Below are 23,000 nucleotides of genomic sequence, written 5' to 3' on the forward strand. Positions count from 1 at the left end.
CTGTGGAAGGACGCTCACTCTGGCTACAACACAGAGGATGGAGTAGCGGGAAGCAGGGCCAGAGGAAGCTTGGGGGGCACCAGGAAGGGGGCTTTTGCAGTGTCGGGCAGGGGTTTGAACTAGGCCAGGGGGGGTCGGGTCTGGGAAAAGTTGAGAAGGGCTTGGTTTCCAAACGGCTCTAAGGGATTCGAGGGAAGAAGAGTCTTGGACGACTCCTAGGTTTTTGGGTTGGGTGACAACGAGTGGATGGCAGTGCTACTCACAACGAGGAAACACACCTGTGGAACCAGCACCCTGATCAAGGGAGGCAGGTGGGGGACTTGAGTTCTGAACATGCAAGTTTGAGGCTCTAGGAACAAGGGCAGGAGGTGAGTAAGTTGCAGGAAGAAGCCAGTAGAGAGGGATAGACTGGAAATCGAGAGAGGAAATAGCAGATGAGCAAGGTCCTGAGTCCTGGAGGGAGGTGGAGGCAAGTGACAGCTGGAGATAGATGACTATTAAACCAAAAGCACACATCTCGGCTGAGCCCGGAGGCAAGGAAGTGACAGGGTTTGATACACAGAAGTTTGCTGGTTGGGACACCGAGGGAGGCCACGCTTGGCAGGCTCAAGGTTCTCAGAGGTGAGCAGAGCCTGGGGGCTGGCGTGGGTCTGAGGGGCAATGGGCACAGGGCGGCCACTGCGGGGCCGGGGAGAGGGAAGTGACCAAAGTCACGTGAAAGACTTGCTGAGGTGGGCCTGGGGGCCACACTGAGGGTAAAGCAGATGCCTTTAAAAAAAACCATTTACTGTAGGTTTTTAATGGTCCCAAGGCTGTTCCCATGAACTTAGAAACAAACTGGTAACAAAAACTCGGTCCCTAAATATAGGTACCTTGAAGGGGAAATAGTCTTTGTTACAGAGACACAGGTGTAATTGAGTTGTGAACAAAGATGTAGCAGAGGCAGATCTGCCGAGGGGGCTGGGGCTTCTTGACTTTTTTTAGGGGAAGAAGGCCGTGTCCTTCCATCCAACACATCCGGCATGAAGACCCCTCCTTGCCTCTGCAGACCCCCTCTAGGTGCAAGCAGGACAGGAAGCAATGGGCTCTCAACCTTTCTAGAACCACCATTTGTCATTTCCCCAACCTGGTTCCAGTCTAATTCTGCAATTTCAGCTAATCTGGCTTCCTTTCTTTCCAGGACATTTTGTGTTTATACCAGGTAGGGAGGAATAAAAAAAGAAATTTAGTTAGGAAGGTTTAAAAACCTTAATATCAATTCTTTTCTCAAGTTGAGCTTAAGGGAAAGAGAAAAAACACCATTCCTACAACCCAAATTCCAGAACTGAATGCCACCTGGGAAACCCGCCTGTCCACTCTCCCTTACAGGCAGGGCAGCTCTTGTATCTTCCCAGACAGATGGAAATCTTTCTCCTAGTAAAGCGGCATGACGACGGGTAACGGAACTTCTTGTTCACAATCTTTCTCCAGCACCTAGCACGGTGATGGTACACACGCCCTCAGTAAATGTTTGCCCTGTAAGTGAAGGAATGGAATCGGTGACGGGGATTTCACAGCCTACGTGGTTTGGTGTAATAACTGCTACTGCCCAGAGCTTCCTTGTGTCTAACTTAGTTGATTCTGGATGGAGATGGCCTCCCAAGGAGACCATTGGGAATCATCTGGCACCTTAGCCAAAGCTGCCTCTCCAAGTGTTGGCTGACAGACTGGATGCAGAGTTAGCGAAGAGCAGTGGAGAGGTGGGTGCACTGGTCAAGCACACAGGACTAGGTTCACCCAAAGGTGTGCTCTTTGAAGCAAGTGATTTCTTTCCCCCTAAAGGTCTTGGACCACTTCCAGCCTGGGGCAGGAGGTGAGTTGGGTGGGGAAGTGAGATATGGGTTTGTCAAGTTCGGGTTTTTAACACATGTGAAAAGACAGACTCAGGAAAAGAGTGGGACTCTACTTTATTAGGCAATTTGGAGCATCCACCCTGTAAGAACCAAGGTGCGTTCTGAAGGCAGGCCCTACGTGTACGACAGAAAAGCCTATTTACCCTCCTCTTCCCTCCTAACAAAGCCCTTCACCTGCTATCATCCTGTCTTTACTGTTTCAAAGCTCAAGGACCCAAGAACAAAGCCCTGGTAGCATCCCAAGATCAAGGGCGACATCTGTAGGACAACTCTTGATTCAAGCCCAAACCTCTCCAGGGTACAGGTGATGTGTCCTCAAAATCAACACTTCCTTAAAAATAACGTTCTTTGTATACAGAAGCTACCAGACAGAATTCTAGGTCTGCATATGAACGATAAAAAAGACAAGAGCAGAGAGTGATGGTAGCGGGCCGTGTACCTGGGGGGCAAAGACACAAGGCCACCCTGCAGAGTGCAGGACTGTTTCACCCTGAACAAGACAGAAATACCATCCACCCGGGGGAGGCAGCTGGCGGCTCTGACTTCACCTCACACTCAAACACTAAACCCCTGCAAGAATAAATGTGTCCCCACCGACCCACAGCCGACCTACCCCAGGACAGTAAGCAGAGACAAGAGCAAACACATACATCTCCTCCGTTTATGCCTTCCCTGGCAGGCCCTGGGCAACTCCTATCAATGGAAAGGTACTGGGACACTGGTTCTGGGCCAGACTCCCTCGTGTTCCGGTGTTCCTGACACTTTCTAGAACGAGAAAAGGGCTTTAGCTTCATGCGGATGACTCAGAATTGGAGAAGCCCCTCCACCTTGACCCGAAATCAAACCCCAGGACACAAAGGCAGGAAGGGCCAGTTCTGCCATGGCAGGGGCCCTGGGATGCTACCAGCTCGAGTGAAGGCACCTTAGCCCAACAACTGGCAGCAGAACGACCAGACAACACCAACAGGTTTCTGGTATTTCTCTAAAATGTGGGCCATGCTGTCTTCCGTTCCACACGGAGAAATATCCCCCCTGTTCTACCAAAGAGGAAACTGGGGCACAGAGGATGGAGAGAGAAGGAGCCAATCAAGTCGAGAAACGTGACAGAAAAAGCCCCAGCTTTCCGACCTTCCATTCCTATGCTCTGTTCTCGGGGTTTGACTCTGACCACTAAGACGATGGGATCCTAGAAATGAGGGTGAGCAGGGGTAAGATTCTGGCAAAGATCCCCAACAAGCCTTTAGGAAGAATGGCTCTTCTACAGACACATCCCTGTCTGGGGGCAGAGTGGCAAGTGCGCTCCTGGGCTAGTCCCTCACCTTCCCTCTCTGCCCCTTCAGTAAAGTTTCTCCTTCATGTGAGTTCTCTGATGTGTGATAAAATTGGAGCTGTTGCTGAAGCCTTTGCCGCACTCGGGGCATTTGTAGGGCTTCTCCCCGGTGTGGATTCGCTGGTGTATGATGAGGACTGAATTCCAGCTAAAGCCTTTCCCGCACTCGGGACACCTGTATGGCTTGTCTCCCAGATGGGCTCTCTGATGCATGACCAGGATGGAGCCCCGGCTGAAGCTCTTGCCGCACATGAGGCATTTGTAGGGCTTCTCACCCGTGTGGGTCCTCTGGTGCACCACCAGCTGGGAGCGCTGGCTGAAGCCTTTCCCACACTCACTGCATTTGTAGGGCTTCTCACCCGTGTGGATCCTCTGGTGCTTGATGAGGTTGGAGCTCCAGCTGAAGCTCTCCCCACATGTCAGGCACTCGTAGGGCTTCTCGCCCGTGTGCATTCCCTGGTGTGCAATCAGGCTGGAGCTCTGGCTGAAGGTCTTCCCGCACTCCCCGCACTTGTAGGGCTTCTCCACCAGGTGGGTCCTCCGGTGCGTGGCCAGGTTGGAGCTGCGGCTGAAGCTCTTCCCGCACTCGCTGCACTGATAAGGTTTTTCTCCCGTGTGAGTTCTCCGGTGGGTGATGAGGGCCGAGCTCTGGCTGAACCTCTGTCCGCAGTCGGGGCACTTGTACGGCTTCTCTCCCGTGTGGATCCTCTGGTGCCTGATGAGGTTGGAGTTGTAACTAAAGCTTTCGCCGCATTCTTTACATTCGTAGGGCTTCTCTCCCGTGTGGATCCCCTGATGCGTGTTCAGGCTGGACCGGTTTCCAAAGCTCTTGCCACACTCGGGGCACGAGTACGGTTTCTCCCCCGTGTGAGTCCGCTGATGGGCGATGAGGTTGGGGCTCCTGCTGAAACTCTTACCGCACTCGGCACACTGGAAGGGTTTCTCTCCCGTGTGGATCCTCTGGTGGGTTATGAGGTTTGCACTCCGGCTGAAGCTTTTCCCACAGTCCCTGCACTTATAAGGTTTCTCCCCGGTGTGAGTAGTTTGGTGTCTACTGAAGTTGGAACCATCACTAAAGCTTTTTCCGCACTCGTCGCATTTGTAGTATTTCTCTCCTGTGTGGGTCCGCTCGTGCGTGATGAGGTGGGATTTCCGGCTGAAGGTTTTCCCACACTGGGGACACTCATAGGGCTTCTCACCCAGGTAGGTGCCCTGAAGGCCTATGAGCTGTCCAACTTCCCTGCTCTGGGGTGGCACCTCCCCATGGTCCTCCCCCGGGGTGTTTCCCCGGGGTTCCCGGGAGCTGCAGTCTCTCTCCAAGTCACTTTCCCAGTCAGATTGTGGAATGCCTTCCCCTTCAGGCATTTCGGAGAACATTTCATGTGATTCAACATCCTCAAATATGTCTTGGTTAGAGTTCTCCCCATTTTCACTCTGGATCTCAAAATCTGAAACAATGAAGAAAATTGTACAATTTGTACTCAATTTCCTGTAATGATGAGAAAAGAAAACCAAAGGGGAAATTTAAAATGAATTAAACTTCGAGTGAAAATAAAAAGGCTAGCGAGCCCTCAAAACTTAAAAAAAAAAAGACAGGTTTATTTCCTTCTAACTGGTTATCCAGTTGCCAGCTCTCATATCTTTATGGTGATCACCCAGAATTTCTAAGTCTTAAAGATGTGGGTTCCAGGTCTCTATGTGTTTCTCCGCTGGGAAATGAGATCAGGTGGGAATTTTCAAATTCCTGATCAAAGGAAAGCAACAGGGTACACAGTCCCCGATACTCACCATGGTGCTCAATGCTTAGTAGGTGCTCTATTAAATTTGATGAATGAATGAATGAGTTTCTTATTGGTACCACAGATATTCCCCTAAAGCTCAGTCTCCTTTCAAATGGAGCTTATATAATAATTCTGTGCATTAAAATGTCTGATGCTTATAATCTTATTAGTTGACATTTAAGTAAGACACAGACAAGATAACAGGGCACCAGCAACAAGGACTCTAGGTGTCTATACACATGACTGGAAACAAGTAAGTGGGCAGTTAAAAGAGCCCTCAAATTTGGGGACTTCCCTGGCGGTCCAGTGGTTAGGACTCCACACTTCCACTATAGGGGCACGGGTTTGATCCCTGGTCAGGGAACTAAGGTCCCACATGCTACGCAGCCAAAAAAAAAAAAAAAAAAAAAAAGAGCCCTCAAATTTACCTGCAGTGAGAGTCTACAGATAGATCTCCTATCGGTAATACAAAATATCTACCTTCCAGAAACTTGCCAAACTACTGCCCAATACTTATCAAACGTTTGGGTGAAACAAATCATGAGGGAGGACTGCTGGAAGAACATGCATTCCCTTCCTCAAATGAGAGACTCTAAAGTCTATCCCAGGATTAAGCCAGCAGAGCTGTGGGCCTGGATCACATTGCTCTGACACTGGCAGAACTGTGTTCACTGAACTGTGTGTTGGTTTAATGGCTCTGGCTGACACTGATGAACACTCTAAGAAGGGTCATTAGAAATTAATCACAGACTTCCCTGGTGGTCCAGTGCTTAAGAGTCCGTGCTGCCACTGCAGGGGGCACGGGTTCGATCCCTGGTCGGGGAACTAAGATCCCGCATGCCGCACAGCACAGCCAAAAAGTAAAAAATTAAAAAGAAATGAACTTCTAGCAACTAACATTACATTGTTAATCAATTTTTAAAAAAAAAAAAAAAGAAAGAAATTAATGGCTGTGTCAGCTACAAACTGGCACTTGCCATCTACCTCTACAAGGACTAAATCAGGAGCCGCTGCAGCTGCTGACCTTCAACTCCCCCTGCAAGGAGCTCAGGGTGGAGCGCAGACAGGAGGCCCTCCGCGCTCTGGGGAAAACTGGCAGAGCAGGTCTTCAGATAGTTAATATTTTCCGGAGACCATTTTATGAGCCCAATTCTTGCATCTCCTCGTATCTAGAAAAGCACTCAATTCCTTCATGGTGACGTCTGCTCCTCGGGATTAGCAGTAACCTTCACGAGACTAGCAGAAACCTTCTGCAAAAAAATATGTGCTTGATTGCGTATACTCCCCCTTCACCAAAATCACATATATGCTGACCTCCCCCATTACGTCTTTGGAGCAGTTTCTCAGAGCTACCTGAGATGCTGTCTCCCGAGTTATAGTTCTCATTTTCTCCCAAATAAAACTTAACCCTCAACTCTCACACTGTGCATTTTTTTAAGTCAGCAGCTGCCAGGAACATTAATGCTGCCAGGAAGTTGTTGACGACATTGTTTATACCACACAATATCCTCTTGATCGGCCAGAGGAGGAAATTTCTCTCTGATGGAAGTATCAAAAGGAGCTTCTCTTCTGAGTGATCTGTGTCTGCCTCACGCCCCTGACTGTGGCTCCCTCTCTGCCTTGCCTGCTTGGAAGCTTGGAGCCAAAAGCCCAGAGCAGGAATACTGGATGTTTTTACAGCATGCAACTTGTGTTCTTTCATTTTTTCCTTCCCAATATTTTCTTCTTTACTATAATTCCTTTGTGCTCTATTTCTGTAAGGTATCTTCAACCCTTTTTAAAAATTCTATAGAGTATACAGAAGTCAGTCAATGCTTTTACTGATAAAGGTGATAGCCTGATTATTACTAAGACGTAACATCACACATCAGACCTCATAAGAAAGTAGTTCCATTCATAGCAAGGAAGACAATTAGCAAAATAATTACACAAAGTCCTAGTGACATTTCCATTGTTAATGCTGATAAACTGTTTAAGGTTAGATGCTCAATTCAGTGATTATTAGTCTCTATAAGTTAATGTAAATTTCCGTATATGAACATGATACAATGTGGCCTACATCTCTCAGGTTGAACCTAGGTTCCACTCATGTCTTTAGTCAAAATAAGATCTACTTAAACTTGCAATTAAGCATATAATTACATTTCATGCTCACACTGACATACATGCTGCTGGTAATCTGTGGACTCCTATAATTGCCCTCGGGCCCCCCTCCCACAGATCTCCAGGGGATGGATACAGGAATGAGGGGCACCATGCAAGCTCCCGCCTGGCTAGGGCCAGAAATTCTGTGCTTCCTCAACATCGTGCAAGACTGCTCTTTTGCAAGTTTCTATCACAGAGCTCTGCTATTATCTCTTCTATAAGAACCGCCAGGCTGAGGCCCTGATTCATTATCTTCAAGCTAACATGACCCAAAACCCTTTTGTGATGACCTTTGTAGTTGTTCTCTTCCGAATAGGGACAGTAGTTAATAAGGTTTTTCATTGCCCTAAAATCAGAACTGGTATGTTCCAGGCTGAGCTCAGGCAACAGGAAAAACAAAAACTCAGATTTCATTTTCAGTGAGATCAGGAGGGAGATCAATTTGCAGACAACAAAATACATGTAAGGGCTTCCAAAAACAGCAGAGACCGGGCAGAAGCCAAGGAGGGAAAAAGTGAAGAGAACAAGCATGGAAAGCAGGAGGTGGGGGGGTGCTCTTGGGGGCAGTGTCTCAAAAAGCTCAGGCAGAAAATCACTTCCTGAGAGTCAGGGACTCACCCTCAAGTGCATCGGTACATTTGGGAACTGGGGTGAGCAGGGCTGGCTTCCTTGGTTTGGAGAAGCAAGGGAGGTGAGGCTACAATTATACAGAATCACACAGATGAGCTGTGTGTGCAGGAAGCTTTCTGTTTCTGTAAAGCAGCAGAGAGAGCCTTGACTCTCCCAAGTGAATCACAGGAATTACTGTTATTGAGAAAAATGACCATTTTTCATCCCTAAAAAATGTTAAGTGAAGCAACCGCCTCTGTGAAGGAAGACCACAAAGTAGAAGTTGAGAAGAGACAACAGGAAGAGAGGAAATGTGAGCTGGGAAGAAGGGAAAAAAATCTAGAGAAATGAAGACAAAACGGGGAGGAACTCAACGGAAAATAGGCACCTTGGAAAGCACAGGAAGGGAAAGGAAGAATTGAAGTGAGATGGAAACAAAGAAAGAAGTTAGAAAGATTAAAGACCAAGGGGGGAAAGCGGGGCGGGGTGGTGGTGGTGGGATGAATTGGGCAATTGGGATTGACATGTATACACTGATATGTATAAAATAGATAACTAATAAGAACCTGCTGTATAAAAAAAAAATAAAGTTCAAAAAAAAAGATTAAAGAGAATGACAGAAACCAAAGTGAGATAAAAGGAGAATCAATAAATATATAACTAGAGTTCTCAAAAAAGGAAACTAAGCCAAAGGAATAGAACAAATCCTTCAAGTATAATCTATAAAGATAGAAGAACCCTTGATGGGACTTCCCTGGTGGTCCAGTGGTTAAGACTCTGCACTTCCAATGCAGGGGGCACAGGTTCGATCTCTGGTTGGGGAACTAAGATCCCATGTACCCCGTGGTCAAAAAATTAAATACATAAATACATTAAAAAAAAAAAAGATAGAGGAACCCTTGAAAGGTACACTGTGTGCCAAGGAAAACTAACCCAGGTTGGTTACTAATGAGACAGGGGACAACAAGGTAAAAAGATCGAATCACTTATATGGGGGAAGAAAATCAACCAGTCTCAAATTTCTCTCCGGTAACATTCAATCCCTGCAGATCATACAGCAAGAGCTACAAGACATGCAAGCAAAGAAAACGGATGTCAAGGATTTTACGTTCAACAAAACTGTCCTTCAAGCATAAAGTTTACAGGCCAACAGCTTTGAATATACACAAGTTCGCAGAATATTGTTCCTATGACCCTTCTTGAGGAAACTATTGGGAGATGAATTTCAGTCAACCACGAGACAAGGGCAATGCTAGAGCAAAAGGACTGGGGCTGAACAGATACATTTAACTTTACAACAACGTCTAAAACTACTGTGGCGATTAGAGTGAAAAAAGAGAATGTAAATGCTACACAGACACGTAGAAATGACACACTAACCAAAATTGGGGTTGTGGGGAAGAAACTGGGATATAGGATATATTCATTAACTGCCTCATCTGTATACCTGGGAGTTCAAAGGTTATCATTTAAAACTGGCAAATCATGTAACTGAAGTATAAGAGTCTTTAACAGTACAAAAATAAACATTATTGTAGATAAGATTACTGACTGAAATGAGGGGAGTAAGGCAGGGGGCAACTATCTCTGTCAAATGTTAAAACATAAAATCTCAATACAGTAAGTCCCCTACATACGAACCTTCAAGTTACGAACTTTCAAAGACATGAACGTGCCCCTGGATGCCAGCTGTTGTACTCTACTACTGTACTTTTCAAGGTACTGTACTTTCAAATTAAAAATGTTTTATTTTTTGTGTTTGTTTGTTATGTATTATTTGTGTGAAAAGTATTATAAACCTGTTACAGTACAATACCACATAGCCGATTGTGTTAGCTGGGTACCGAGGCTAACTTTGTTGGACTTAATGAACAAACTGGACTTACGCACATGCTCTCGGAACAGAACTTGTTTGTATGTAGGGGACTTACTCTAATTAAAACATTAATAGACAATCAGACCAATGAAACAAAACCAAACCTCCAGAAATAGACTCAGTAGACATGTGAGTCCAGAATTTAATACATGTGAATTCAGAACTTAATTCAGGTGGCTCATGAATAGACAGACCAGTGGAACAGAAAAAAATAATCTCTATGACCATGGGAATTTAACATATGTTGAAAATAAGGTTAGCCTCTCAAATCCATGGAGAAAAAAAGACACCACATCCAAAAGACACCAGCATTCATGATGCTGGGAACAACCAGTTAAGTCAAATGGAAAAATTTCAGTTGGACCCATACTAGGACAAATCTCAAATAGATCAAAGATTTAAAGGGAAAAAAATTAGTACTGAACTATTAGACAAGAATATGAGAGAATTCCTTTAAAATATGGGAGCCTTTAGACATGATGCTTAATTTGTGTGATTATCTTCCTCTGCCACCTCACTGCAGAGGCCCATCTGAGCAGCGTCCTGACCCAATAACCCCCTCACTGTCTGCTGCTTAAGGACCAGTCCTATCCTCCTTTACGTAGACAAAGATTCAAGACTGTTATACTCCAGGGAAGGCCAAAGGAAGGTTGAGAGTTCTTTTAAGATTGGTCTCTGATAACACAGAGGCACGGGAGCCTTTCTAAAGGACAGAAAAGAGCACCCTTTGGGCGATCTGACTTAACAAGGGCCTCCAAATGGGAAAAAAAAAAATCACTGAGCTGGGAAGGATGAGGGATCCTGGTTCCTCCCAAGCTCCTCCTCAAGAAAAGGTGACACTGGTGAAATTAAGTCAACTGCGGGCAATTCTCTTTTTCTGTGGGTGGTCAATTAAGAAAGTGAAAACTCAGAAGCTGATGTGGTCAGATAAAAGGGGAATAACTTCATCAACATATTAATGAGTAGAGATAGGATGAGATGGTAGGAGCTGGGAATTTTCTTTAAAAAGGAACTTCACCAGTAGAAAGTGTTTGCTATTTCAAAATGAGCATATTTTGTGGATGAGACTGGATACAGGGAGGCAGGCTTCTGAGGAAGCAGGCTTGTGAGCAAGCGGTTGGACGGCCAGATCTCCAGTAGAGAAAACTCAGAGATGAGTCAGGCATTAAGGAAACAGGACAGAAGGGGGTCTCATTTTCTAAATGTTTTGATCTCCCCCGAAACTACTAGAGCAAATTCATAGAGACAGAAAGCAGAATGGTGGTTGCCAGGGGTTGTGGGGAGAGAAGGGGAGTTAGTGGGGTTTTTTTAAAATAGATTTTATTTAGTTATTTAGTTAGTCATTTTTGGCTGCGTTGGGTCTTCGTTGCTGCGCGCGGTCTTTCTCTAGCTGCAGTGAGCAGGGGCTCTTTGTTGCAGTGCACGGGCTTCTCATTGCAGTGGCTTCTCTTGTCGCGGAGCACGGGCTCTAGGCACGCGGGCTTCAGCAGTTGTGGTGCACGGGCTTAGCTGCTCTGTGGCATGTGGGATCTTCCTGGACCAGGAATCAAACCCGTGTCCCCTGCGTTGGCAGGCGGATTCTTAACCACTGTGCCACCAGGGAAGCCCGGAATTACTGTTAATGGGTATGGAGTTTCAGTTTGGGAAGAGGAAAAATTTCTGGAGATGGATGGTGGTGACGGTTGCACAACAATGTGAACGTACTTAATGCCACTGAACTGTACACCTAGAAATGGTTAAAATGGTAATTTTATGTTATATATTTTACCACCATAACAAGAAAAAGGAATATGGCTTTTATATATCATTTTATGTACTCTTACCAAATTTAAAACAGTTGATACAGGGCTTCCCTGGTGGCGCAGTGGTTGAGAGTCCGCCTTCCAATGCTGGGGACATGGGTTCGTGCCCCGGTCCGGGAGGATCCCACATACCGCAGAGCGGCTGGGCCCGTGAGCCATGGCCACTGAGCCTGTGCGTCCAGAGCCTGTGCCCCACAATGGGAGAGGCCACAACAGTGAGAGGCCCGCGTACCACAAAAAAAAAAAAAAAAAAAAAAAGTTGATACATTACTTACTAGAAAAATTCTGGAATTAATTTTAAAAGATGCAGTTAATGCTCAAAAAGGCAGAGAATTCTTAGAAACACTATTCAATTTCTGATGGCCTAACAGGCAAAAGAATAGTATCTTGCTTTAATGGGTATTTCCCTGGTAATTTGTAAGGTTGAAAATCTTTTCATATGGATATAATTTGTTTTTATTCATTTCTAAATTGCCGGATCATATCTTTTACCTTCTATTCTACTGGGTTGACAATTTCTTATGAATTGTAGATGCTCTTACAGAGCAAGATTTTGACTCTTATCTGCTACACTGCAGACTTTGTTGCAGATACTTCCTCCCAGTCTGTGCATTTTCGTTGAACTTTGTTCATAGTACCTTATTTATTTATTTATGGCTGTGTTGGGTTTTCGGTGCTGCACACATGCTTTCTCTAGTTGCGGCGAGCAGGAGCTACTCTTCGTTGCGGTGTTCGAGCTTCTCATTGTGGTGGCTTCTCTTGTTGTGGAGCACAGGCTCTAGGCATGCGGGCTTCAGTAGCTGTAGCATGCAGTCTCAGTAGTTGTGGCTCACGGGCTCTAGAGCGCAGGTTCAGTAGTTGTGGCGCACGGGCTTAGTTGCTCCGCGGCATGTGGGATCTTCCCGGACCAGGGCTCGAACCCGTGTCTCTTGCATTGGCAGGTGGATTCTTAACCACTGCACCACCAGGGAAGTCCCCACAGTATCTTTTTAATATAAAAGACTTTTTCTGTTTCCATGAGTTCAATTTAGCTTTGACGATTTCTGTCTTGTTTAAGATTAAGAAGTCCCACCCCACTGCAAGATTACAAAAATACTCTCCTATAGCTGATTCCAGATCTTTTACAGTATAGATCTATAACTCATCTGGAATTGATTTCTGTGTAACTTGTGAAGTAGAGATCCAGTTTTAGTTTCTTCAAAAGGGTCAGAACACTGTCCAAACACCATCCACTGAACAGTCCATCTACTGAATGGTCCATCCACTGAACGATTCCTGAATTGCCATAGGGCCCTTACTGGTTACTAGACAATTGCAGCTCGGTCTGAATCAATGGATCTTGTATTTTCCTGCCCTTGACATGGGCTCTAGACTCACATGCACAGAACATTCCCATGGAATGCACAGAGACACGTGTGTCCTCCTGCCTGGCCAGAGGCCTCTGCTTTCTCTCCCATGCTAGAAAGCGTACCAGAATAAGTGTAAGAAAAATTGCTGTCAATATGGGGATAAGCCTGAATTTGCTGTAATTTATCTATAACAATGACATAACTGGTCACAAACTTTGGTGCTTTAATGTGTGTTAAGCTCAGAATTCTTGTAAGGTCCTTCCCCCCTGATTGTGACATACCGCTGTGTCTCAACATCATGGTCAGAGCCACTGGTCTAAAATGCAGAAGTGGGTCTGTAATTCTGATACAGTTGATGCCCAAGTGGGGCTCTCCCTATCGGGGCGCTGCCCTGGCAAGACTGGAGGGAACCTGATAGCGCCTGAGTGACTGGGACCGTTGTTCCCCCTGAACTCTGACTGCCTGAAAGACAAAGCGCTGGTAAAAACAGCAAGGAGATGTTATTGGTTTAAATGAATGATTGCCAAACAGTTACGGTTATAATGTTACATCTGAGAGTTCTGTATGGTATACACTTCAAATATTTAAGTGAATTGAAAGTGTTTTTGTCTTGAAACTGAGAATTGTGGCTTTAAAAAGACATATACCTTTACAACCCTGCACCGCTCTTCACTCCCCTTATTAACAAAAATGGAAGTATTTGTTCATTTGCTGTCACCAAGGGAGCATTTTTGCTGGGCCAGCAAGCTCAAAATAGGTAAGCTGCTGCCTGTGCCCACCAAAAGCCAGGTGTGATGCTGAGGATGGCTGGAGAGGTCAGCTGTGACTCTCAGCTCACCTGTTGGACAAGAGTAGGTTTGAAGTTGATAATCTCCATTCCTGACTAGTCTAGAGGAGCGCTTCTCGAACTTCACAGTGCATATGAAATCACCTGGAGATCTTGGTAAATGCAGATTCTGCTCCAGTGGGGCTAGGCTGAGACCGAGGTATATGCCTTTCTAGCAAGCTCCCAGGTGACACCTATGTTTTTGGTGCATGGACCACATTCTGAGTAACAAGGCTCTACAGCAGTGGTTTTTAAACTTCACTGCACCTTAGAACCACCTGGGAAGCTTTCAAAACTCCCTTGCCTGGGCCACACCCCGTGCCAACTAAATCAGAAAATCAGAATCCCTGGAGTGGGTTCCAGGACCCCAATGAGAAGTCTGAGAACCATAGGCCTAGCACAGTGGTTCTCAAACTGGTGGCTGAATCAGGATCACCTGGAGGGCTTGTTAAACCCACGTGCTGGACGCCGCCCCCAGAGTTTCCGGTTCAGTAGGTCTGAAGGGAGGCCCGGGGATTTCATTTTTAACACACTTCCAGATGATGCTGATGGCACAGGGACCCCACACTAATGGTCAGAGGATTTATATGTCACGAATCTATCAATTTTGAGCCCCATAATTTCCCCTTTGCTCCCCTCTGATGGCAGCAGTTTCTTTTTCGGGTGGTGGGGCTTCTATGAGATAAAATGAATCTGTTAGGGACTTCCCTGGTGGTCCAGTGGTTAAGACTCCGAGCTTCCACTGCAGGGGGCTTGGGTTCGATCCCTGGTCGGGTAACTAAGATCCTGCGAGCCGTACTATTCGGCCAAAAAAAAAAAAAAAAAAAGAATCTGTTAGGAGAGGAGCATTTCCCCTTTCAGCCTGATGCTGCAACCACACTGGTCTGGGGTTATCTTGGGGAGGCCGCTGCGGCATGAGTCCACTGGTCTCCGGGCTCTAAAGGTATTTTTCCGCTTACTTCATACAGAAAGTGAGATGAGGGTGGGTAGAGCAATTAGAGAACAGTTCAAGGACAAGCTGTCTCAACTCTAGTGACTATACTTTCTGAACCGAAAATGAGGCCATACAATTTGAGAAACGACTTCTGGCCCCAGGGCCCAGGCCTCTTACAGACTGATGTGAGACATTCTGAGAGGTATGGTTTGGCTGCCAGCTATTGGAATTTGAGACATTTTGATGCTTTACAAGGACAAATACTCAAGATTGCCCTGGAAAATTGGGGTTCTCATTCTCCAAGTCACCAGAAAAAAAATGGAAGTGTATTGGGTTTTACATCAGTAATTTGTAACCTGCAACACAGGTAACTAGTGCTTTTCATAAATGGTCTTTCAACAGGCCTGTGAAACAGGCTAAAAACACAGCTGCCAGGTGTGAACCACGTGGGCCAATCTTATCTAAAAAGAAAGAGTGCAGGACTTCCCTGGTGGTGCAGTGGTTAAGAATCTGCCTGCCAACGCAGGGGACACGGGTTCGAGCCCTGGTCCGGGAAGATCCCACATGCCGCGGAGAAACTAAGCCCGTGCGCCACAACTACTGAGCCTGCGCTCTAGAGCCCGCGAGCCACACCTACTGAAGCCTGCGCGCCTAGAGCTCATGCACCGCAACGAAGAGTAGCCCCTGCTCGCCGCAACTAGGGAAACTCCATACACAGCAAGGAAGAACCAACACAGCCAAAAACAAATAAATAAATTTATTTTTTAAAAAATAAAAAGAAAGAGCACATCACTGGATGGACGGTCTCCACAGGACCAGTGATGCCCTACTGCGGCTTCCACGTCCAGCCCACAACAGTTTCATTTTCTCTGGCATTTGTGTGCTGGTGGCCACATCCAAGACCAGCTCCCCGGTGCAAGAGACCTCCAGGCAACTGTCCTCCCTGAGGTGTGGATTCACCATACCTTAGGTTTCCAAATCCAAAGCTTGTCCCTTCAAGTAAATGCTGCCAGTCCCATGGACTACTCCTACCAGTTTGGCTGGATAACAACAGGTGAGAAAGGCCACCTACTGGTTTATTCTCAGGCCATGAAGGGAGATATCCTTGAGCCTCTGGAATTTGAGAAACGGCAATAGCACCCACCTCCATACTCAGAAACATGTTCTCTATGTTTATAAACATCTTTGTTAACAGCATAAATATGATAATATTCACTGAGTTTGCTGAATATAAACAAAGGATTAATACAGAGCTTCCAAGAACGAAAACCTAAGAGTAGGTGCTCTCTTGCGGGACTAAGCTGCTTGACTTGCCTACCGGCCTAAGAGTTCTCCCAGGTCTAAGCTGCAGTCCTACCTAGTCTCCCTGTCTAGATTTGGAAATATACCTGGCTACGTTCTGCCAACTTTGGGCTTGACCTTTTTTTTTTTTTTTTAAGATATTTTTGATATTGACCATTTTTAAAGTCTTTGAATTTGTTACAGTATCGCTCCTGTTTTATGTTTTGGTTTTTTGGCCATGAGGCATGTGGGATCTTAGCTCCCCAACCAGGGACTGAACCTGCACCCCCTGCATTGGAAGGCGAAGTCCCAACCACTGGACCGCCAGGGAAGTCCTGACCCCATTTTGTTTTAAAACAAAACTTAGCTTGGCTTTCTCAAGGAGAGGCAGATAAGCCTGGAAGGAAGCAGCTATCTGCCTCCTTCAAGGACCCAGCAGGTGAGCTTCTCCACACCTGCAGGGAGGCTGGAAGGATTCATTTCCTCATGCCGTCAATACTTACTGGGTCCCCACTACGTACAGGGCACTGTGCTGGGTACTGTGAGAGCTTAAAAAAAAAAAAAGAAAAAGGTTAAGAAAAAGATAGGTTCCTTGACTTTGGGGATTTTATAGGTTCCTAGAAGAAATAAGATGAGTATTCATACAAATAGAAAACAAGACAGAATACGATACAAAGCCAAGAGAGGAGGGGAATCCAAATGTTCTAGGGGAGATGACTTCTAGCAGAGGTGATCAGAGATGCTCTCAGGCGGGTGGAACTGGGGACAGGAAACAGGGGCCGGAAGTAAGGACAGCTTTATGGAGCAGGTCTCCAAAGGTGTGCACTCAAAGGAAGACCAGGATTTTATCACACAGGGATGGACAAGGCCACTCCAAATCAAAACTCAGCAGCACAGGTGAATGCCAGCAAGTACAAATTATGTTCAAGAAACAGCAAGATCTGGTCTGAATGAAGCAAGAGCTGTGGCAAGGGGATCAGAGGAGGACCAGCCATGGGCACCTGGTCCAGGTCACACAGGGCCACGGGCTGCAAGCAGAACAAAGAGGTCATGGTTGATTTGGAGACACTGGGGAACTCAAGAAGATTTTTAAGCAGGAGAGTGCCCGATCACTCAGGTAGGAGTGGAGCAGGGGAAAGAGGCTGAAGGCAGGTTCCCTTTGGAGGCTGCTGCGAGAGTTCAGGTGAAATACCAAGAGCCTGAAATAGGGCTGGGTATGGGGATCAAAATGCCCTTGGGAAACACAAAGAGAGATGAGCTTTACCACTTAAACTATTAATATAGGTCCAATCTCAACTGGAATTTTAAGATATTTTAACTGTGAACACCTAGAGGTGCCTGCTAGTCAAATATTAAACAACCACTGTCTAAGCAGGCCTTGAAAATGTGCTGGGTAAATGTGACCAAAGGTCCCGAGCTGGACAAACAGACTAGAGATCAAGTGGTCTTATGCTGAGTAAATGTTTGAGAAGGGATGGAGATCACTGCAGAGGTTCCTCTGAGTAATCATAAGGCAGGTCAGGAGCATGTGTTAGACAAATGAAAACCACAAAGACGATCTCAATGGCAGAAATGAGAGCACTGACAAGCCCACTCAGTCTGGGACATTCCCCATCTGGGATGTTCCGTGAAAGATGAAAGGCACAAAGCCCCTGCAGCAAGCCAGGTGGGGAGGGCTGTCACAGTGGGAGCCTGTCATTGCCTCAGAGACACCTGATGAGACTTGACGCCCTGCTCTGTGACTTCCCCAACTGAACAGTAACCCCAGAGAGGTTTCTCCTCAGCCTTCCACCCCTCTGGCCTCTCTTTAGCATCTCATTGAAGAGCCTGAGGTTCATCACAAACTTGTTACATAGTAAACAGGTTTTTAAACAGGGTGAGAGGCTTTTGCTTTTTTAAGTAGGAAGAGTAAAATTAAAAGCTATTTTTCAGGGCCAAAGAAAATCAGGTATTTTGCTTCAAATAAAACCTGGGATCTACCAAACACACGTGGAAGCAAACAGACTGGAGTTTGAATGCCGGCTCCATCACTAACCAGCCGTGTGACCTCAAGGAAGAGCTTGACCTTGCTGAACTTCCATTTCCTCATCTGTAAAATGACAGTTCCACCCACCTCATGGGATTATCAGCAAGATGGACATGTGAGGTGCTCAGTGAAGGCCTGGGCTCACAGGTGGCCCTCCATGACCACCCTTTTCTCCAAAGGACAGCTTTATACTCACATCTCCCAAGTCCCTGGGCATTGTTACAACTCTGTCCCCAAACCACCTTCCCTTTCCAGCCTTCTGAATCCTCTAGACTAGATGCCTCTGAGTTAGTCACCTTTGTCTTATGCATCTGCAGCCCCTCTTTCCAACATCCCACGGGCAACGATGAATTTGCATCAGATGTGACGAAATGCTTAAGAACATTAGCCACGTCCTCAGACCCCTGAGCTGGCATCCTGGTTCAGCCTCGTACTAGCTGCGAGACCTTAAGGGAGTCACTTATCTTCCCCGGTGATGATAATTCCGCTTGTCTCCAAGCTGCAGCACAGCTTCCTGCACCCAGGAGTCGTCTTCCAGGATCATGACGGCGACCTCCTCCTCCTGGTCATCTTCCTCTTGAGGGACCTGGACTAAGGGGCTCAGGGGAGTGGTTCCTCTCAGCACCTCCGAGGCCATCATCCACGTTCTTGGGGGAATCACTCAGGCTTCTAACCTTGACCTTCAGTCTTCTCCAGCCAGGCTCTCTGAGAGTTTACGTGAGTTTTGCATATCAGATGCTAGGCACGCTGGCTGGCCCACAAAAAGGATCCATCAGTGCTGGCTAGGGTTACTATTAGTTCTTTGTCACATGCATCCAGTCTCCTCCTCTTCCCCTGCAGTCCCCACCTTGGACCCACCCCTATCACTGCCCATCCAGAATCCAGACAGCTTCCTGGCTGCTCTCCTCCCTCCGGCCTCTCCCTCCTGTAATCAAACCTGCATCCTGTTGCTAAGCTCAGCTTCCTCCCATGCCCCTGGGGCCCTAGTTTAGAATTTGCTGAGGCCAAAGACATTTGGTCTAAGCCTCACCCACCCTTCCCCCAGACCCTCCTTCCTACCCCTTCCTAAAAACACACTTTCCACTCCAATCAGCCAGCCTTCCTTATATGGTCATCCCACCGATCCCACACCGGTCCACCCTTCTGAGCCTCAGCTCCATTGGGATGCCACACCCTCCCCCTGCCCTGTGCCTTTCCAAACCCCCCTCCAGCTCAACTCCTGCTCAAGTGTCACATCCTCTGTGAAGCCTTCTCTGACCTCTCCTCTCCTCTCCCCACTCCGTTCCCTGAACATCCTCACAGAGGCAGCCATTGGTTCCCGGGGGTCCTGAAACAGTCCTAGGGGCACAGGTAGATCTGAAGTAAATATCTGGTAAGCAAGGCAGTCCAGTTTACAACTGAAGACCAGAATGGAGGCAGAGTGGTTGAACGGCGTGCATGGGTCCCATAACGTATTAATAACACAAGAGACAAATATATTAACTGTTGCAAAAAGTTCAGGTTTGGAATTACTCTTTTAAGAGCCTGGGATGACTTTATACCACAGATAAGTCCCTAGTTATTAGCTGGCTTTAGCTGGCTTACTCGTCATTCACCTTGATTTCACAAAAATAATCACTTTTTAAAAACAGGATTTGGTTTTTCTAATTGCTGGAACTTAAATATTTGGAAGTTTATTGCACAACTGGGTGAAAGTGCCAAGGGGTGGTTTATGGGGGTCTTCAGCCCCTCATCCCATAACCTCCATCAGCTTCCCAACCGCTCCAACCATACACAAAAAAACTGTGCTAACTACGTAAATCTGGCTCTGAGAATAGTCCTCTAAGCCCCTCTTATACTGAAATTCTGGAACTGTCACTGCACACAACCAGGGCATTTTGGGGTGACAATGTGCTGATCACCTGCAGACAGAGTAGAGGGATGGGGCTGACCCGAACTCAGTCCTGGATACCACCTTCTCCTCCTCTGCAAACACCACACTCTTCCATCTCAGAGGGCTGCTCCCACCCTCTCCCTACGAGGTTCTGCATCTCACCACTGTCCCGAAGGGTCTGGGTCAAATCTTCCACCAGGGCCACCGCCTCCTCGCTGCTCTCGGGCCGATGCTCTTGCAGCCAGGCCTGAATTTCCCTTGGCAGCACGGTCAGCATTTGCTCCTTGGTGTGCACCTCTGGCCTCAGCCAGCGCCGGCAGAGCTCTCGAAGACGGCCAAGGGCACCCTGTGGCCCTCCGGCCACCTCCTCATGGGGGCTGCCCTTGCCGGCGCTCTGGGGAAAGGGCTCAGGCTCAGGGCCATCCTCCTGCAGCACAGCTTCCTGCACCCAGGAGTCGTCTTCCAGGATCATGGTGGCGACCTCCTCCTCCTGGTCATCTTCCTCTTGAGGGACACGGACTAAGGGGCTCAGGGGAGTGGTTACTCTCGGCACCTCCGAGGCCATCATCCACGTTCTGGGGGGAATCACTCAGGCTTCTAACCTTGACCTTCAGTCTTCTCCAGCCAGGCTCTCTGAGAAGACAGCACCCTCCTCAAATTTCAACAAGGAGTCTGGCTAAGAATGAGAAAGAGAACTAGAATCAATAAGTAAACTGTCCTAAAACAATCTAACTCACAGCAGCCCAGGTCAGGCCACCAAATGATTCTTACATCCGCAAATCAACAGAAGTTTCCTGTCCCTCTTAAAGGAAAAATGGCTTATTCCTGAAAACATCTCTATGGCAAGAGAAGTTAAGAAGAATCACAAGCACAAAAAATAGCGTATTTTTCTTTCCAAAAGACCAAAGCATGAGTAACAGAAATTCAAAGTCCTCGCAAGAACCCAGGACTGAGTTATCCTGCCCTAAGTCAGTTCAGACTTGCTGCAGAGTGACCTTGACCTAACATACAACTCAGTCACACAACCTCACTGACCACCTAATAAGTAGAGATAATAACACCTATCCTTCTTATCTGAAGGGGACCTCTCAAGGATTTGCAAAGGATCAGATGTCAAGACACTTTGACGCTCACTGGACGGAAGGAAATACCTCAACTGCATTATTACCATATTTTAAAATATGAAGTTTTAAAATGTTTGTACTCTTAGATCCAGCCTTGGCCCCTCAGGAATTTATTTTTTAAGATAACCATCTTTGTAAAGAGAAATTTATTTGCAAGGATACACAACCATAACATTGTTTCTAATTGCAAAAAGAAAACTTGACACCTTAAAATTCCAGCAGCAGGAGAATGGTTAATTATGGCACATTCATACAGTAAAATATATTAAGAACTATGCTAATGTGGGACTTCCCTGGTTAAGAATCCTCCTGCCAATGCAGGAGACACAGGTTCGAGCCGTGGTCCGGGAAGAGCCCACGTGCCACGGAGCAACTAAGCCCGTGCGCCACAGCTACTGAGCCTGCACTCTAGAGCCTGAGAGCCACAACTACTGAGCCCGTGTGCCACAACTACTTAAGCCCGTGCGCCTAGAGCCCATGCTCCACAACAAGAGATGCCACCGCAATGAGAAGCCCGCTCACTGCAACAAAAAGTAGCCCCCGCTCGCAGCAACTAGAGAAAGCCCGCGCACAGCAACAAAGACCCAATGCAGCCGAAAATAAATAAATTAATTAAATAAAATAAACTGTGCTAATGTAATAATGGCTACCTTCTGAGGGACCGTTACTGAGAAGGGGCTCAGTGGAGCTGGAAATGTTCTATATCTTGATTTAACAATGGTTGCATAAGAGCATACATATGAAATTTAAGATTTGTGCACTCTGCTCTATGTATTTTTTAAAATTTTTAAATTATGCTGACAATAATTATTAATCATTAATTATTTAAAATAATCCTCATAATATGAAAATTAATGGATAAAAACAAAACCAGCAAGGCAAAAAAACCATAGACACAGTATGACCCCAATTCCTTTTAAAAATGAACACATACACAAGGAAAAAAAAAAACCTGGACAGAAATTCTACAAAATGTTGAGAGCAGTGAAATGACAAATTATTTAAAATAAAGACTAAAAGGCAATGAAAAGTTATTTTTAAAAATCGTCACGACATCTTAGACTCAGATAACCCCCACACACAAAAAAAATAGGAAAGGAAAAACTTCTTAAAAAAAGAACAAAAAAGAAAAGCTAGTGGAAACACCGAAGCTCTCAATATGTATTCACCAAATGGCTAAAAGAAACACAGATATAACACAACTCTTAACTGGGAGCCCGGGAAAACCGTTCCTAGTCAGTTAATTTGCTGTCTCACCTGGGGCAAGCCACGCCCCCTCTGAAGCTCAGTTTCCCCATCGGTAAAATGAGCTGCTCGGGATGTCGTCCACTGTGCCTTCCAGTCTAAACTCTGCCCCCCTGGTTGGATGTACACGGAGCTCACCGCTAGGGAGAAGAGTCCATGTCCGGTCGCTGAGCCAACCGGGCGCCTAAACCGGGAGAATGGGGGCCCGCGGGACGGGGACAGAGCCCCCGACGCCCCTCCCCCAACAGGGCTGCCCGCACTGGCTCCAGGCCCGTTATCCCCTTGCCTCGGGCTGCTCTCCCGGCCCGCGCGGCTCCAGCTCTGGCTCTCCGGGCTCACCTCTCCAGAGACCAGATGCCAATCCCGCGGTCGCTCCGCACGCAAAAGCGCCCCCGGGCACTGCCCGGCACCTCCGGAGTCAAGGTGGCTCAAGCCCGAGGGGCACCGAGAACAATGGACGGGAGAGGCCCGCCCTCCGCCGCGCTCATTGGCCACCGAGAACTGCACCTGGAAACTCTGCTTTCCTATTGGCGGATACGGACCCCGCCGGGCGGAGGGAGGGAGCCTGGGCCAAAGGCATTGTGGGAGGTGTAGTCCATCGATCAGACTCCGACCGCGGGGCACGGAGCAGAGTTTGGGATTGATACACTGTGCAGTGCGGTAGGGCCAGAGGAAGGAAAATCTGCCGACTGGCAGTCAGGACCCCAGTGTGGGCCAGAGCTGTGACCTGGGACGGGTCATTTCACTTCTTTAAGTCCTCCATATAGTTCTCTATGAAAAGGGAAAGTTGAATGGAAGCTCCCTTTCAGCTGTTAACTGTGAGGCAAGTAATTTTGTCAGGCCCCTCGACGGCCGAAAGTAGTCCCTGAGCAGGAAAGGAATCCGCTCGGGAGAAGTCCCTTCCCGC

General features: G+C 47.0%; 2 protein-coding genes across 2 annotated transcripts; both read right to left on the bottom strand.

The window, feature by feature from the left end:
- Positions 1 to 1,929: 1,929 nt before the first annotated feature.
- Positions 1,930 to 19,991, bottom strand: ZSCAN2 (zinc finger and SCAN domain containing 2). The gene is made up of 2 exons (XM_030763989.2): positions 19,887 to 19,991; positions 1,930 to 4,670 (listed from the first exon to the last, which is right to left on the bottom strand). Exon 2 carries the CDS (start codon positions 4,597 to 4,599, stop codon positions 3,229 to 3,231), a length of 1,371 nt encoding a protein of 456 aa, XP_030619849.2. The 5' UTR covers positions 4,600 to 4,670; positions 19,887 to 19,991; the 3' UTR covers positions 1,930 to 3,228.
- Positions 15,288 to 22,546, bottom strand: LOC111169646 (zinc finger and SCAN domain-containing protein 2). Its single transcript, XM_089906756.1, has 2 exons — positions 22,433 to 22,546; positions 15,288 to 20,400 (listed from the first exon to the last, which is right to left on the bottom strand). Exon 2 carries the CDS (start codon positions 20,290 to 20,292, stop codon positions 19,789 to 19,791), a length of 504 nt encoding a protein of 167 aa, XP_089762882.1. The 5' UTR covers positions 20,293 to 20,400; positions 22,433 to 22,546; the 3' UTR covers positions 15,288 to 19,788.
- Positions 22,547 to 23,000: the final 454 nt, after the last annotated feature.

The sequence above is a fragment of the Delphinapterus leucas genome, chromosome 2, assembly GCF_059928025.1.
Source record: "Delphinapterus leucas isolate spDelLeu-1000000601 "Yukka" chromosome 2, BTC_Dleu_Yukka2, whole genome shotgun sequence".
In the NCBI taxonomy this organism is placed as follows: domain Eukaryota; kingdom Metazoa; phylum Chordata; class Mammalia; order Artiodactyla; family Monodontidae; genus Delphinapterus; species Delphinapterus leucas.

Coding starts and splice junctions, on each gene's coding strand:
- ZSCAN2 (XM_030763989.2), bottom strand. CDS start 4,599: ATGTTCTCCGAAATGCCTGAAGGGGAAGGCATTCCACAATCTGACTGG.
- LOC111169646 (XM_089906756.1), bottom strand. CDS start 20,292: ATGATGGCCTCGGAGGTGCCGAGAGTAACCACTCCCCTGAGCCCCTTA.